Raw genomic sequence first — 17593 nt, forward strand, 5'->3', positions numbered from 1 at the left:
GAGTCTTCTCCAACACCACAGTTCAAAAGCATCAATTCTTTGGCACTCAGCTTTCTTTATAGTCCAACTCTCACATCCATACATGATTACTAGAAAAACCATAGCTTTGACTAGAAGGACCTTTGTTGGCAAACTAGTGTCTCTGCTTTTTAATATGCTTTCTAGGTTGATCATAGCTTTTCTTCCAAGGAGCAAGTGTCTTTTAATTTCATGTCTGCAGTCACCATCTGCATGATCTTGGAGTCCACATCACCGATGTGAAACTTGAACCAAAAAGAAGGCTGAGTGCTGAAGAATTGATGCGTTTGAATTGTTGAGAAAATTCTTGAGAGTCTCTTGGACTGCAAGGAGATGAACCCAGTAAGTCCTAAAGGAAATCAACCCTGAATATTCACTGGACTGTTGCTGAAACTGAATCTCCAATATTTTGACCACCTGATTGGAAGAGCTGACTCTTTGTAGAAGACCCTGATGCTGCGGAAGATTGAAAGCAAAAGGAGAAGGGAGCGGCAGAGGATAAGATGGTTAGACAGCATCATTGACTCAATGGACATGAGTTTGAGCAAATTCCAGGAGGTGGTGGAGGACAGGAGCCTGGTGGGCTATAGTGCATGGGGTTGCAAAGAGTCCGACTCATCTTAGTAACTGAAAAAAACAACAACTACCTTGTTAGCATCCATCACCTACCACATTTAGAGAAATATCAGGCCCCAACCTGCCTTCCTAGACCAACTTCCCCCTCCTCACACACCCAGGTCCTGATCTTCCCCTTCAGTGACCCTTTCCTCATGCCACCCACCCCCATCCTGGAATCCTTCCCCTATTACACTCACCCTCCCAAGATCCAATCCATCCTTCATGTCACAACTCAGAGAGAATCAACGCTAAAGAATCCATCTCGGTTAACACATCCCAAAGTGAGCATCACAATGAAGGTGGCACATTGTGTTGGCTGAAGGGCCATTTCCCCTGGGGGTGTTCTGTCTGGGTGCTAAGTGACAGGGACATCTCCTGTGTTCACTATCTCAGAATCTCAAAAACTCAATTTCCGGCAGCGGCTTCACAGGAGAGTTCTCTGATGAGCAGCTGATGGAGGACACAATATCCCCAACACTGACAGGCAAGCACAGATAAAGAAAATGGATAAACAGGCAGGGCGACAGCAAATGAACGTGCTGTCAGCTAGGAGGCCAGATATAAAGGTGCAGCTGTCAACTTCTCTCCTCTTCCCCTCTCCACGTCCTTAGGAAACCAGCCCTGGACTTTTCCAGGGCTATTGTTTCAGATCAGTAAAAATGACTCAATCATCCTATCTTTCTGGGAGACGCTGCTGTGAGCAGATGAGCCAGAATTAGAGGGTGGATATCTGTCTGTGCTTCACTAGGTCAAGACAATCAGGAGATAGTTTTCTTGTAATCAGCAGATAGAGTGTCAGGAGAGAAATACCACAAAGGCTGGTAATCACCTCTGCTTCCTTAATCCTCTAGATCAGGGCTCCCCAATATGTAGAATGAGCTTGAGGGGTGCATGTGGTGTCACAGCACCTGAGGGTGCAGATGGGCTTTGAACGACTCTAGGGAGGCCATTCTCATGAGTGTCTACGAGGTTGGCTGTTGGAGGTACATCTACAAGATGGGGAAATGCCTGAGTCTCACCAATGAGAAAATGAGTCCCTTTTCAAGTCTTTTTGAATTATTCTAATTCCATCAAGGAGAAAGTTTACATTGGTGTCACTGTATCTTTTTAGTTTCTTACACTTGATAACCTCTTGATATTTGTTAACTATCCCATTGGGTGTTGCTACATTAAAAAACCACCCTGTATTAAGAGACTTAGTTCACTTGTCATTTCATATAAGTTTTGGAGTGACTGACCTTGGCTGGACTTGGCTAATTTTGGCTGGGCTCTCTCTCTCTTGTTTGGCGGTAGCTGCAGGCTGTGGATTGGCTGATCTGGGATGGCCTCCATGGAGATAACTCTCCTCTCCTCCACATGGTCCCTTATCCTGCAGTAGTCTAGCCTAGGCGTGTTCTTTTGGGTGCTGGCAGGAGTCCAAAAGAGAGTTAGTGCAAGTGTGCAATGCCTCTTGAGACCTGGCTTTGGGATTAGCACATTGTCACTTCTGCCATAATCTGCTGGCCAAAGAAAATCCAGGGCCAAGCTAAATTCAAGGAGTGGGGCAATGGACTTCTAATTTTGAAGGGAAAATTGCAAAGTCACACATAAAAGGTATAGATATAAGAAGAGAATGGGGGCCATTTTGTAATTGTTCTACTATAGGTACTATTGGATTCAATACAATGAATCTATCCACTAGTGTACCCATCCTTCCATCCATCTGCCTGTCCATCCAACCATTGACCCCTCCATCCATCTAAAGATTTATCCAGCCATCAACCCATCCATCCAACCACTGATCCATCCAACCACCCAAACATTCATGCAGCCATTGATCCATCCATCCATCCATCGATTTATGGAAACTAAAACTATCCAAGAAGGTACAGACTTGCCTAAGATCACTGTTGACTAGATCAACTCTAGATCTCTATAGTTAAACTTCATCTTTAACCACTAGGTTAGACCCCACACTCCTGTCTTTAAAATGTCGGTCTCTTTTTGGCTCAAGTTAAATCTCTCATGAGCAGGAAAACTTCAGATCTAGGTTTAGCAGGAAGATATGAGCCAGGCACTTTTTGATCCATGTGAAGGATAAAGAGAGACTTAAATAATGGAAGAACCCTAAGAGAGGAGACAACAAGACAGCGAGTCCACTCCAGCTTTATTTTCTCAAAAATAAACTCAGTATTTGCTTAAAAGCAAAAGTTCATTTTTAAGGATGTTTTTAAAGACAAAAAGACAGAAAAGGAGAGAAAAGAAATTTTTATGTGCAAGAGAGTGGAGAATGGTGAGCAAGCTTGTTGACAAGCTTTCCTGTTGTGGAATACACCCTACACAGATGGACCTTAGAATCCTTGCTCCATTTCTTCAGAGAGTCCTTGGCCCACCATCTTTTCCAAACAAATGAGTCTCTAAATCTCTACACTTCATGGTTTAAAAGCTTTTTTGGAGAGGGATGAATACATCAGAATAAAAGCATCAGATGTAGCAATTAGTCTATTGGTTTTGACACAGTTCTACAAGTTGCTTTGAGTCAGTGATTTTCTTTAAAGACATAGAGTCAGAACTGTTTCTGGAATGTTGTGCAGGGTCTTTCGCGAGTGTTTTAACGTGGTCCCGAAATGAGTGAGTTAAAGTGGGAGCAGCAAAACATCCCTAAAGAGAGAAGGACAAAGTACCCATGTTGCTGGTGACCTCAGATCAACGCCTCTGGGCAAAGAACAGGGATGGAAGCTATTTCTTTGAAAAACCATCTTGACAACTCAAGTCCTTTTGGCTGCAGTACCAAAGGCAGCTTTGATCTGCTAGCCAATGTCCCCGCTGGGAAAAGGATTAGGGGTACTTCTGGAGGAGAGAGGCATGGGGTAACCTCATAGGCTGGATGGGCTGTGCTGGCTGCAGTTTGAGGCAGGGGCAGAAGGGGAGGTTGGAGCATCAGTGGAGAGAGAGGAACACCTGTCTTCTCTCTTAATATATGAATGGGGGCTTATGTGGATTTTCTGGTCTGGTTTTGAAAGATAAGAGTCAGTCAAGAGGCTTTCCTGGTCTTTTCAAAGTTAACATTTGGGGAACTGTAACCTCTTATGCCCCAGCAGTGTAAGTGTAAGCCCAAGGGGAAGTTTTAGAGGACAATCTTCAATCAACAAGGAGGTGGCTGGTTATACTGCTAATGATGGAGGCAATGAACAAAGAAAGACAGGAAGACAGGGATGACGTGTTGCTCTTTCTGGCTCATTGTTGAACCTTCAGCCTCCAGTGTACATTGAGTTACCCAGCTGAAGATTCTAAATCTGCTTTTTCAAACTCAAATGCACCTAAGGGTCCAGCAGGAAATGTCACTGAGCAAGGCAGTCTGCTGTGTATCTTCTCTTACTGTTGCCAGACGGGCAGACAGCCTGCATCCTGCCACTTCCTCCCATACGTGCAAAGCTAAAAAACCAGATACTCCTCAGTTTTTTATACACATATTTTTAATACATTCTTTTTTTTTTCATAGTCTTTTCCATTATGGTTTATCACAGGATATCAAATATAGTCCACTGAGCTGTACAGTAGGACCTTGTTTATCCATTCTAAGTGTACTGTTTTGCATCTGCCAACCCCAGACTCCCATTCCATCCTTGTCCCTCTCCCCGCCTTGGCAACGACAAGCCTGTTCTCTATGCCTGTGACTCTATTTCTGTTTCACGTGGGTGCTTAATCACTCAGTCATGTCCGAGTCTTTGCAACCCCGTGGACTGTACACTGCCAGGCTCCTCTGTCCATGGGGATTCTCCAGGCAAGAATACTGGGGTAGGTTGTCATGTCCTCCTTCAGGGGATCTTCCCAACCCAGGGATCAAACCCAGGTCTCCCGCATTGCAGGTGGATTCTTTACCATCTGAGCCACCAGGGTAGCCCATGAATACTGGAGGGAGTAGCCTATCACTTCTCCAGGGGGTCTTCCTGACCCAGGACTTGAACTGGGGTCTCCTGCATGGCAGGTGGATTCTTTACCAGCTGAGCTACCAGAGAAACCCTTCTGTTTCATAGATAAGTTCATTTTAGGTTTTACATATGAGTGATATCATACGGTATTTGTCTTTCTCTTTCTGACTTGCTTCACTTATGATCATCTCTAGTTGCATCTATGTTGCTGCAAATGACATTATTTCATTTTTTGCAGTTGAGTAGTATTCCATTTTATATATGTAGTATATGTTTTTTATTGGATAAAATAATAAATTTAAAATTTTATAGTTGCTTTACACTACTATGTCAGTTTCTGCTGTACAACAAAGCCGAACAGTCGTGTGTGTGTGTGTGTGTGTGTGTGTGTGTGTGTGTGTGTGTGTGTGTATTCCTCTCTATGACAAACCTAGACAGTATATTGAAAAGCAGAGACATTATTCTGCAAACAGAGGTCCATATAGTCAAGGCTGTGGGCTTCTCAGTGGTCATGTACAGTTGTGAGAGCTGGACTATAAAAGAAGGCAGAATGCCAAAGAATTGATGCCTTCGAACTGTGGTGCTGGAGAAGACTCCTGAAAGTCCCTTGGACAGCAAGGAGATCAAACCACTCAATCTTAAGGGAATACTTCTTGGAAGGATTGATGCGGAAGCTGAAGCTCCAATATTTTGGTGATCTGATGCAAACAGCTGACTCATTGGAAAAGTCCCTGATGCTGGGAAAGATTGAGGGCAGAAGGAGAAGAGGGTGTCAGAAGATAAGATGACTGGATGGAATTACCGATGCAATGGACATGAACTTGGGCAAACTTTGGAAGGTGGTGAGGGACAGGGAGGCCTGGTGTGCTGTAGTCCACGGGGTTGCAAATAGTCGGACACAACTGGGCGACTGAACAACAGCAGTCCTCTCTTTTTCAGATTCTCTTCCCATTTACATAACCGTGGAGCAGTGAGTAGAGTTCCCTGCACTTTACACTAGGTTCTCAGTAGCTATCACTCTCCAGTTTTAAAAAATGGTTCCCATTCATAACTATCATTTAAAAATGATGGTTTTAAACGTAAAAAAAGCTGTGGGCAAAATGGAACCTACCTGGCAGCTGAGTTGAGCACCTTAAGTGAATAGTTTGCAATGTCTCCCAGTTTGCTGTTTTCTCTTTTGACGTTGTTTATGTTATATGTGGCTTTGTGAAAGGTTTTCTCAATTTTTATATAGGGATGGCTATCATTCATCTTTATATAGGGATGGCTAAATTTCATCCTGAGTTTGAATCATAATTAGAAATCTCTCCCTAGACCCCGGTTATAGAGGAAATCACCCACTCTTTCATTCAGCACCAAAAAATGTCATTTTCTTACATCTAGATCACTCATATATTTGAAGGGTATTCTCATGTTTGGTGTGAGGTACAGACCTAATGTTATTTTTCTGCCAAATGGCTGGCCAATTGTCCGAGCACCATTTATTAAAAAGTCTGTCTTTACCTCATGATTTCTGGTTCTACCTTTATCACATACTAAATTTTAGATGCACAGGAGCTTACTTATGAACTACTCTATTCTGTTGGTCTGTTTTTCTCTTCAGGTACCAGTGTCATTAAACATATTTGAAACTAACGCAAGTTATTCACAAATATTTCCCACTTTACCCTCATAAGTTACTTGCTAGCTTTCTGTCAGATCCATCTCCATGTATTCGCCACCATTCAAAAATTCTTAATGTACAAAAATCTCCTTTTTTTGAAAGAGTGGAACTGTGAATTTTATCATATTTATTTTATTTTATTGGCTTCACCATGCAGCATGTGGGATCTTGGTTCCCTGACTGGGGATCAAACTCATGCCCCCTTCAGTGGAAGCATGGAGTCTTAACCACTGGACCACCAGGGAGGTCCCCCAAATCTCTCTTTCATAGATTTCAACCAATTCACATTTTTGGAGTATGTGATCATTTACTGAATGATCCTCAAAGGAACCTGAAAATTCTAGACAAGTGGGCTGCAAAATGTTTGGGCTTCCCCTGTGGCTCAGTGATAAAGAATTCACCTACACTGCAGGAGACAATGCAGGAGAGGTGGGTTGGATCCCTGGGTCAGGAAGATCCCCTAGAGGAGGACCTGGAAAGCCACTCCAGCATTCTTGCTTGGTGGGCTACATTCCATATGGTTGAAAAGAATCCAGCATGCCTGAATCAACTGAACAAGCGGGTTAACCCCTCGTTTCTAAATTGCTTGTTAATTTCCTTGTGTTGCCAAATGACCTCTAAGGAGCCCAGAAATCACCCCATCTTTGTCTTCTTTTCTTTCCTTCCCCTCTGCAGTGATTGAGGGGCGTGGGCTCACAGAGAACATCCAGCGATTTTCCTCGCTGCCCCCTTATCTGCCTGTGAGTTACCAGGTGCTCAGAGCAGAGACCTCTTTCTTCCTGAAGGAAACCAACCAGGACTTAACACGCAACTCCAGCCTGCAGTCCCGGGTCGAGTCTTTCTTCCTCTACAAAGCCAAACGGCCGCCGATCTTAAATGCCAGCTATGGGCCTTTCTCGGTGGAAAAGGTCGTGCCCCTGGAATTGATGTCGACTTCCAACTTTTTAGGTCCCACCGACAAGGTGGGTTTCAACTGGAAGCTGAAGGCGCACATCCTGCGGGACAAGATCTACCTGAGCCGGCCCCGCGTGCAGGTGCTGTTCCACGTGGTGGGCAGGGACTGGGACGACCCCGGCCCCGCGCAGAGCCTGCCCTGCCTGCGGGTGTTCGCCTTCCGGGAGACCTGGGAGGTGCGGGGCAGCTGCCGGCTGCGGGGGACCCTGGGGCTGTGCGTGGCGCAGCTGGAGCTCCCGGCCAGCTGGTTCGGCACCCCCACCGTGGTGGCGGGGAGGAAGAAGGCGCTGGAGCCCCCCGAGGGCAGCCCCGTGGAGCTCTACTATGCCGTGCAGCCCGGGGACGAGCGCGGAGACTGCTCCGGGGGCGACGTCCGCAAGGGCAATGCCATCCGCCCCGGGAAGGATGGACTGCAGGAGAGCACGTCCCACTTGCAGAGGGTCGGCGCCGTGGGCCTCTACCGCGCTCAGGACGGCGCCCAGCTCAGCGAGCTGCGTCTAGACGGCAACGTGGCCATCTGGCTGCCCTCCAGGCCCGTCAAGCAGGGGGATGTGGTCACTGCCTATGTCACTGTGGCCAGCAATTCCACCGTGGACTTCTTCATCTTGAGGTAGGTCTGCACTTGAGGTAGGCTTAGGCGCCCCTGGGAGGACACTGGATGGGAAGTTGGGGTGTGTATACCAGAAGATTCCATTTTCACCACCTTCAGGGAGCCTCCTGCTTCACACTGGAAGCTAGTTTCTGCACCTGACCACATGCTTTCACCAGCTGCACTGTATATATTAGGAGGTGGGAGAAAATGGGCCGAAATTGCACCCCAAAGAAACAAGACTAAATTAATCACTCTCTTTTGACCTTGAATTACCACTGAACTTGAAGAGGGATTTAATTTTGGGAGGGGGGAGGCATAAACAGATTTATGAAATATTAAAATGTTCCATGGCCAAAAGGGTGATCAAAATATAGTTACTTTATCTTTATGGGCTTCCCTGATAGCTCAGTTGGTAAAGAATCCACCTGCAATGCAGGAGACCCTGGTTCCATTCCTGGGTTGGGAAGATCCGCTGGACAAGGGATAGGCTACCCACTCCAGTATTCTTGGGCTTCCCTTGTAGCTAGCTCAATTGATAAAGAATTCACCTGCCATGTGGGAGACCTGGGTTTGATCCTTGGGTTGGGAAGATCCTCTGGAGGAGGGCATGGTAACCCATTCCAGTATTCTTGCCTGGAGAATCTCCCTGGACAGAAGAGTCTGCTGGGCTACAGTCCATGGGGTCACAAATAATTGGGACACTGTGAGCGACTGAGCACAAACACACACACACACACACACACACACACACACACACACACACACACATCCTTAGGTTTCAATTCTGTAACCTTGAGACATTTACAGCTTAGGTTTTGGTTTGATTGGCCCAGACGTAAAGAATCCGCGTGCAATGCGGGACACTTGGGTTCAATCCCTGGGTTGGGAAGATCCGCTGGAGAAGGGAACAGCTACCCACTCCAGCATTCTGGCCTGGAGAATTCCATGCACTCTATACTTCGTGGGGTCGCAAAGAGTTGGACACGACTGAGTGACTTTCACTTTCACTTTATATTTATAAATTTTTAAAATTAATTTTTATTGGAGTAGAGTTGCCTTCCAATGTTGTGTTAGTTTCTGCCACACAGCACAGTGAATCAGCTGTAGGTATACACGTGTGCATGCTAAGTCACTTCAGTTGTATCTGACTCTGCAACCCTATGGACCATAGACCACCAGGCTCCGCTGTTCATGGGATTCTCCAGCAGGAATACTAGAATGGATTGCCATGGCCTCCTCCAGGGGATCTTCCTGATCCAGGGATCAAACCCATATCTCTTTTGTCTCCTGCATTGGTAGGTGGGTTCTTTACCATTGGCGCCACCTCGGAAGCCCATATGTATACATATGTCCCCTCTTTTTTGGATTTCCTTCCCATTTAGGTCACCACAATGTGACTTTTTTTTAAACTTTAAAATTTTTTATAGACATGCAGATACTTGGTTACATGACAAAGTATATGTTCATTGGGCTCAAGGAAAAATTTAGACATATCTCACCATCTGCCATCTCACTTTGAGTGTAAGTGTGAAAAAAAAAAAAGCCAAGAATAATATCTTTTTTTTATTTGGTAGGGTTAAATCTTGCCAGTTAGGAACTGAGGAAACCCCAGTTTGTGACAAACGCTATTTAATTTATTTGTTTTTTGGCCATTCTTCATGACTTATAGGATCTCAGTTCCCTGAATGGGGATTGAACCCAGGCCACTGCAGTGAAAGCCCATAATCCTAACTACTAGGCAACAATGGACATCCCTCAACAGAAAATTCTTTATCAGAGGTATTTCATTTCATAATAAAAGAAAAAAAGAAAACCAAATTAAAGCAACTACAGAATAACCCACCTCCCATGACCTCTGCTGGTTCAACATATCACACAGAAGATGTAATGGGCCTGCTCTGTCACTCTGGATAATAATTCTGAGGTTTAGATCAGGGCAACCTGTTATGTGAGGATAATTAATACTGGGGGGAAAGCCACTTAACGCAAATCCCCTTAGAACTTCAGAATAATGAAAAAATATTTGCTTGAGATTTGTTTAAAAGATAAAGATGACCAAAATCAGGCTTTTTAAATGATTATTAAGAATGACTTAGGTTATAATTGCAGTAATGCTTTGGTACTTTTTAGAATAAAAAATTAATCACATGTGGCTTGAGTTGCTTGGGAAAATATTCACAAAATAGACTGATGACATCTTCTGGCATATTTCACTTTGGTTTAAATTTGATTGTCTGAAGATAAGGATGGTCCTTTTTAAAAGGTTTGTTTGTTTGTTTTTACCAAAGGCATTCAGAGGTTTTGATAAGTTTCACAAGGCATTTCTTAGTCATTTGGATTTGGATAATTTTCTTCTGAAGTGTCTGTCTAATGATCATCCTTATAATTTTCTTCTTTCAATTTTTAAATGGACTAGTTTTACCAGATCCTTCTTTGCCAGCAGTTTGGGATGTGAACAAGTGTTTTACAGAATCACTTTCCGTGACGTTATGTAATCCTGCATCTTCTACAAAGTACAAAATGTACCCTCCGGGGAATTCTCAATCTCATTTGTACTGAGGAGTGGTCAACTTGGTGCCTGCTGTCTCTGGGGTAAGGAAAAATAAACTAGATGTCTTAATGAAAGTGTCAACCTCATAACTGCAGGAGAGGAGGTATTTCAATAAAAGGATCCAGGTTTGCTTCCTCCTGCCTTGGATGGAGAAAGATACTGATCTGGAAGGTCTGAGTTTCATTTCCACTTAGTCTCTTAGCACCTTGGTTTCATGTCATTCTATTATAAAATAAATATATCTAGCCTGGGCATTGGAAAGGAGGTACAGAAAACAGGGAATCAATAGTACTGCTAACAAGTTTTAAAAATTCCAGTCATAAGAACCCGGGTCTCCTGCATTTAAGGCGGATTCTTTACCAACTGAGCTCTCAGGGAAGCCCCCTTCCCATTTGTAGTTATCCCTAACTTCCCTCTTTCAAAAAGCAAGCTCTAGGGGTGAGTGTGTGTGAACAACTGGATCCCCACAACTAACATGCGAACTTTCCATCGCAGGCGGGGCAGTCAGGCCTGGTTCACTGGAGAGGAGGAGTTGTTGTTTTTGTTTTCCTTCACAAAGATGAGGGTGATGTTGGAGAAATCAGGTCCTGCAACCAACTGGTCTCGATTCTGGTCCACTTCCCTGGCCTGCCATCTCATCTCCATGTGCCTTAGTATCCTCATTCAGGTGTGATGCTGGTACCTCCTGCCATAGGGATGGGAGGATTCAGTGGCTCATACTTATTTCTAAGGTGCTTATAACAGTACCTGACATGTAAAAGTGCTTCTACAAGTGTTGGCTATTACTATCAGGGTTGTTTTTAAACATCTATCAAAACTTCAATAAGCACTGAATTCTATTTTGGCAGTAAAAGGACATCGTGCTTTGCATAAAACAACAGCTACCAAGTCTGTTCTGAAAGCTGTATTGATTCTCATTTTACTAGGATTTTTTTAAAGAGAAAAAAAAAATATATATGGTTTTATAATAACAAGAGCTTTGGGGGCACAGAGGATGAGAATAACAGGGTTCTGGGTGGAATATTGGTTGATGCCAGGAAGGGTAGCAACCCCATTTCTGCCTTCCTGGTCTTTCCAACCATGGATTTGAGTCCTAGGGGGAGAGAGGTGGGAGAAAAACAGTCAAGGATGACTCCAAGACATTGGAAGTGAAAAATGCAGCTGCCATGATTAGAATGGGACGGCTGCAAGGAAAGCTAGCTTTCCTTTTCTAGATAACATACTTCATTGTATTTTAATTTTTTTGTGCTCAGTTGCTTCAGTCATGTCTGACTCTTTGCGATTCCATGGACCCTCCAAGCAGGTCAGTTCAGTGGGTTTAGGCCCTTTGTCTCTTGGCATATGGCTTATACATGCTTAGTTGCTCAGTCACTCAGCCGTGTCCAACTCTTTGCAGCTACATGGACTGTAGCCCTCCAGGCTCCTCTGTCCGTGGGATTCTCCAGGCAAGAATACTGGAGTGGGTTGCCATTTCCTTCTCTAGGGGATCTTCCTGACCTAAGGTTCAAAACTGTCTCCTGCATCTCTTGCATTGCCAGTAGATTCTTTACCTTTGGGTAAAGAATTTTACTTTGAGCCATTGGGGAAGCCCATATTTTAATTTTAATTTAATGAATTCTTCTAAGGAAAGAAGTGTTCAAAAACACAAAAAGATGTATGTGGCAAAGTAATTAAGTTTGTGTGAGGCTCACTGAAATTTACAAAATACCACTTTCTTCCTCTCAAAAGTAGCAGCGCATGGAAATGCACATTTATTTATCCAGCTGCCGTCAACAGTAGTCACTGGTTCAATCACAGGAAAAATTCATCTGGCCCATCACTGGAACCCAGCTGAGAAATTCACGGGAAGCTTACAAAGGGACTGGGATTTGAAAGACCCCTCTTGACCATGAAATCCAAAAACATTCTCCATCATCTCCTTAGAAGATGGCTTTGCTGACAAGTCTATGATGCTTGGACTTATCCCAGACTTCTTGGAAATTTTTATGGGATCAATAACAGACATGAAAAGTTGACCTGAGCCTCCTTTACAGGACAGTTTTCACAAACAATACTCTCTTCCACAGGCTTGAGGAAGCAGCCTACATTTCGTTAGCTACTTCATGCATCTAATTCAAAGGCAACCCCTGCTTTATGATCAGACAGGTTCCTGAGACTCAAAAGTCAAGGTGTGGAGGTTGAAACTCTGTTTCCTGTGGATATAACATTATTTTAGAAAGCTATTTTGAAAAATAAAAATTAAAATAATGACCAACGTAAAGGAAGAATACCTACATGTATATGTTTTACAAATACTTGTAAGCAGGTCAGTTCCATCGGTTTAGGCCCCTTGTCTCTTGGCATATGGCTTGTACATCCTCAGTCACTCAGTCGTGTCCGACTCTGCAGCTTCATTGACTGTAGCCCTCCAGGCTCCTTTGTCCATGGAATTTTCCAGGCAGGAATACTCGAATGGTTTGCCACGTCCTTCTCCAAGGGATCTTCCCAACCTAGAGATAGAACCCATGTCTCTTGCATCTCCAGCATTGGCAGGTGGATTCTTTACCATTGTGCCACCTGAGAAGCCCAAAGATGACCATAGCCATCGACCGTGAAGGAGTCGGGGAGAGGGAGGTCTGCGTGTAGTAGGCAACTGAATTAGAAGAGCAGAAATGAAAACTAGCAATGATTCTGACCTAGGACTTGTCTAGCTTGAACGTTTGGGCACTGGACACAAACTTTTCACGAGGAGATACAATCATGAAAGCGACAAACTCAAATGAGTTCTTAGGTGAGGGTGGTTCTGTTCTCAAACATGGGGCTGAACCAGTTACTGGGAGAGGAGGGATGAAGGCTTGGAATCTGAGCATCTGAGTAAGTTACCTAGCAGAGCTGGTCACTTTGGACTTCGCTGGGAACAACACAATGCACATTGATACCTGTTTGTTCCCCAGGGTGAACACCACAGTAAGTTTTTACCGCCTTAGCTTACAGAGACACTGTTTAGTCCAAGTTACAATTAGATTTCACAAAAGAGAATTTGACTACATAGATACTTGTAAAATACATGGGGTTAAGAAAAAAGTACAGGAGGCTGGAAGTCAGGAAAGCTATAATACGCCACACCTCTCTGCTGCTGTTCAGCTGTGTGAATCTGAAAATGTCCTTTAATATCTCTGGGCCTGTTTGTTCGTTTAAAAATATGGTAACGAACCCTTGTTTCTATATGACCTGCCCGAGTGCGTGTTTAGTCGCTCAGTCGTGTCTGACTCTTTGAGACCCTTTATACTGTAGCCCGCCAGGCTCCTCTGTCCCCGGGGTTCTCCAGACAAGAATACTGGAGTGGGTTGCCTGCCTTCCTCCAGGGGATCTTCCCAACCCAGGAATCGAACCTGTGTCTCCTGTGTCTCCTGCATTGCAGGCGGATTCTTTACTCGCTGAGCCATCAGGGAAGACGACTATATGGCTTACCACGGAGTAAAGGACCAGTAAACATTTACTGAGTTAGTGCAAAAGCACATACCTGATGTCAAATTTGTATCATGAACGATCCTTTTCATGGATGTTTTCCTTCGTGACTTACTAACTGAAGTTTCTTGAAATAATATCAAGATTCCTTACAGCAAACATAAGCATTATTTTCTATTCTGAGTGTTTTCAAAACATATTGACAGTTGGGGTCATCATCCCTGAAAATTCCCATTGCTATCTCCGTGTGCCTGAATGCTAATGACAGCCCCGATGCCGAGGACCACACTCCTCACTCAAAGCTCAATCTTAGGACTGAGGTTGTGAAATTGCTCCCTGTGTTCGAACCATTGTTCACATTATCTCGGGTTGCAGGTGTTAGAGCAAGTAGATCGCTCTTGACCTCACAGGTCTTTGAAGGGAAAACTAGGGGAGGACATGGCCCCTCTGGCCTTTTCAGGAAGCAGCTGAAATGGATCCCTAAAGAAGCTAAGGCAGTCCTCTCCCATTTAAAATAAGCTTGCTTAATTGAAATCCGTAATTCACAGAAATGCAGGGGAGATGTTCTCCTCCAAGTGTAACTAATTCAGAACCCTGCAACTCTGTAATTGGAATTAGGGATGCTAAGAGAGTCATAAAGAGTCTTTCCTCATTACAAGATTACATTATGCTGCTGCCATGAGTTTACACAGAGCATATCTCGTGTCTCATAATGAAAAGAAGATGAGTAGCATACGGACTGGTTTAGTCTACGCCAGGATTTCCCAGCCTCTGCAAGATAGGCATTTGGGGCTAGATCATTCTTTGACATAGGTGCCATAGGATGCTTAAGAGCATCACTAGCTTCCATCCACTAGCATGCTGCCTTCTGTCCAGCTGTGACAACCACATTGTCTCCAGACTCTGCCAAGTATCCCCTGAGAACAGAATTACCTTGATTGACAGCTCTTCCTCTACATCTTTGATGTTCAGAGGGTATGAATGGTCTGTGTATAGATTTGGGTGGGAAAAGAAATAGTTTATCCCTGGCAGGCTACAGTCCATGGGGTGGCAAAGAGTCAGATACGACTTAAGCGACTTCGTGTGCACGCACATCTCATTCCTAGGCGTTCCTTTGGTCAAAAACTGCCAAGACTGTCTCCTTGATTTCTCTTCTGACATGTCCCTTCATTCTGTTCCTTCCCCACCAAGAGTTAAGTATCTTATCAATATAATCAGTTATAAATCAAAACATCCAAACTGTTGGTATCAGCCAAAAAGTTCATTCAAACAACCTCAGTATTTCAGAGTTGACCAGGAAAGAGAGAAAACTAGATACTTGGCATCACCCGTCTTGGATTCCTTGTGTTTCTGGATTTCTGTAGATCTCAGGTAGTTATCTCAAGTTCTATCAACTGGTGATCTGTCCACCAAGCTTCCTCTCAAATGTAGCTGCCTCTTCAGCTCAAGTCACTACCCTCAAAAGCAAAGAAAATAAAAGGTATCTCTATCTCCTTTTCTCAAGAAGAACTAAGAAGTATACAGCTGTTTATGTGCCTGCTTTGCCCCTTTCTGTCTAAGATTTGTCTGCCAGCTCTGATCATGGACACTTCAGGGTCTAAATCCTAGAAAGTGATTTTTTCCTGTTTAAGTAAAAAAAGTTGAAGTAAAGAGGTAGCCCTCCCAGAAGAAAAAAAAAAAGGAAAAGAAGAGAGACAAGTCTATACCAAGCATCCAGTCTTTAATAGCCCTCACTTTGCAGAGGCAGGGTGGCAAAATAAGGGAGCAGTAAGGGGCCCTCATTGGATGTTGAATGTGAGACCTATTGATTCATTGCTTCCATCCTAGTGTGACTGGTAGGGATATGGATGGTCATTCTTGTTAATTATGAATGTCTTCCCAACCAAATTAACACAACATCTTGTGCATTTAAAAGCTGCTATAGGTTCCTGGCATCTTTCCAATAAAGAAACAAAAAGGATGAAGCATGAAGGCAGAGAAGAAGCTTTTAAGGAGATGTCCTATAGGAAGAAGCTTGCTGTATGCAAGAATGTTAAGGAAGTAGTATTTTTTTCAGCAGGATGAAATTTGTAGGTGAGTTCATTTCTAGAATCTCAGTGTATGACAAGGGAATGCAGTTAGACTGCAGGAATTAGCTCTCATCAACTCTAGAAGGACTTTGTGAGGCCCATCTGTTTTTTTTTAATTAAAAAAAATGTATTTATTTCTGGTTGTGTTGGATCTTCATTGCTGTGTGGACTTTTCTCTAGCAATGAGGGCTGCACTCTAGTTGTGGTGCATGGGCGTTTCACTGTGGTGGCTTCTCTTGTCACTAAGTTTGGCCTCTAGGGTGTGTGGGCTTCAGTAGTTGCAGCTCCTGGGCTCCAGAGCGCAGTCTTGATAGTTATGGCACATGGGTTTACTTGCTTTGCGGCATGTTGAATCCTCCCGGATCAGGGATCAAGCCTGTGTCTCCTGCATTGGCAGGCAGATTCTTTACCACTGAGCTACCAGGAAAACCCTCAGTTCATCTTGCAGAGACAAACCTTGTTTCTCAGCAGCCCAGAACAGAGGGCAGAGTCTCAGGATACCCCTGGTGCATGGATGGTGGGATTCAGGGGGCATCTCTCTCCTAATAGACTGAAGCCCATCAGGGAGCATCACAACTGAGTCTACTTACAGTTCCTCAGGCACAAAATGTGCCCAAAATACATGCTTACAGCAGCATTATTCACAACAGCCAAAACATGGAAACAAATCAAACATCCATCAACAGATGAATGAGTAAGTGAATTCTAATATATTCCTGCGATGTAATAGAGTACGACCATAGAAAGAAATGAAGTATTGATAAAGACTACCATTGTGGATGAACTTTGAAAATATGAGGCTGAGTAGAAGAAGTCAGACACAAAAGGACCACATATGGCATAGTTCTATGTATAGGAACTATCTAGAATACCCAAGGCCATAGAGACAGAGAGTAGACTGGTGGTTGCCAGAATCTAGTGAAACAGATGATGAGTGGAGAATGATTGCTATAGGGTGTGAGGTTCTTTTTGGAGGGGTGAAAATATTCTGGAATTAGATTGTGGAGATGTCTGCATAACTTTGTGAATATACTAAACACCACTGAATTGTATTCTTAAAAAATAAGCCTACATGTATAGGTCTATATATGTATTGGGCTGACTAAAAGTTCATTTGGAGTTTTCTGTAAGATTTATGGAAAGACTGTAACAAAATTTTTGGTCAACCCCAATGTATATTTCCCATGAGATAATGTGTGTGGCAGAAAAGATGGTTGGTTTTGACCTTTCTTTATTGCCTCTAAACTTAACCACACATTAAACGTGGAACTAATTAAAAAAAAAATAACCTCCAGTTCAATTGAGGGTTTTTTCCATCAAGTGATCAAACATTCACTGTCCTTCCCACACTTTGCAGTATTCTTAGGATCTTGCCAGGTTGAATCTTTCCCACCAGTACTAAAGCCTTTGTTCTACTTCATACCATGTCATGATTAGAAGCCTCCTCAGTGTTTCTGTTGAATAGAAATGACCAAAACAGAGACGGACTGGCTAACATGAGAGGTCTATTATCGGCTAGCCAGGGGATATAGATTAGGGCAGCTATATAGGGGAATGGAGTGCTAAGAGGGCATTAGCAGGCCCCATAATGTCAATTAGTCACCCCCGAGACCTCCCCAGATCAACACATAATCTAATGAAAGCATTTTATTTTGCCCACACAGTCCTCCTCCTCCATGCAGTAGTCAGTCTGACGTGTGCACCCTCTACTGTGGAAATGATAGGGGTGGTAGGGAAGCAGCAAAGCAGTGGGGGAATTGATTCATGTGC

The 17593-nt window shown here is 43.8% G+C and overlaps 1 protein-coding gene across 1 annotated transcript in view; it reads left to right on the forward strand.

Annotated features, from left to right (window-relative positions):
* Positions 1-17593, forward strand: part of TMEM132C (transmembrane protein 132C) — a 432070-nt gene that overhangs the window by 146815 nt on the left and 267662 nt on the right. Inside the window, exon 2 of the mRNA XM_065904531.1 lies at positions 6886-7774. Coding sequence (XP_065760603.1) covers positions 6886-7774 — 889 coding nt within the window. The remainder of the gene's footprint in view (positions 1-6885; positions 7775-17593) is intronic.

This window comes from Muntiacus reevesi, chromosome 13, assembly GCF_963930625.1.
Source record: "Muntiacus reevesi chromosome 13, mMunRee1.1, whole genome shotgun sequence".
Lineage (NCBI taxonomy): Eukaryota > Metazoa > Chordata > Mammalia > Artiodactyla > Cervidae > Muntiacus > Muntiacus reevesi.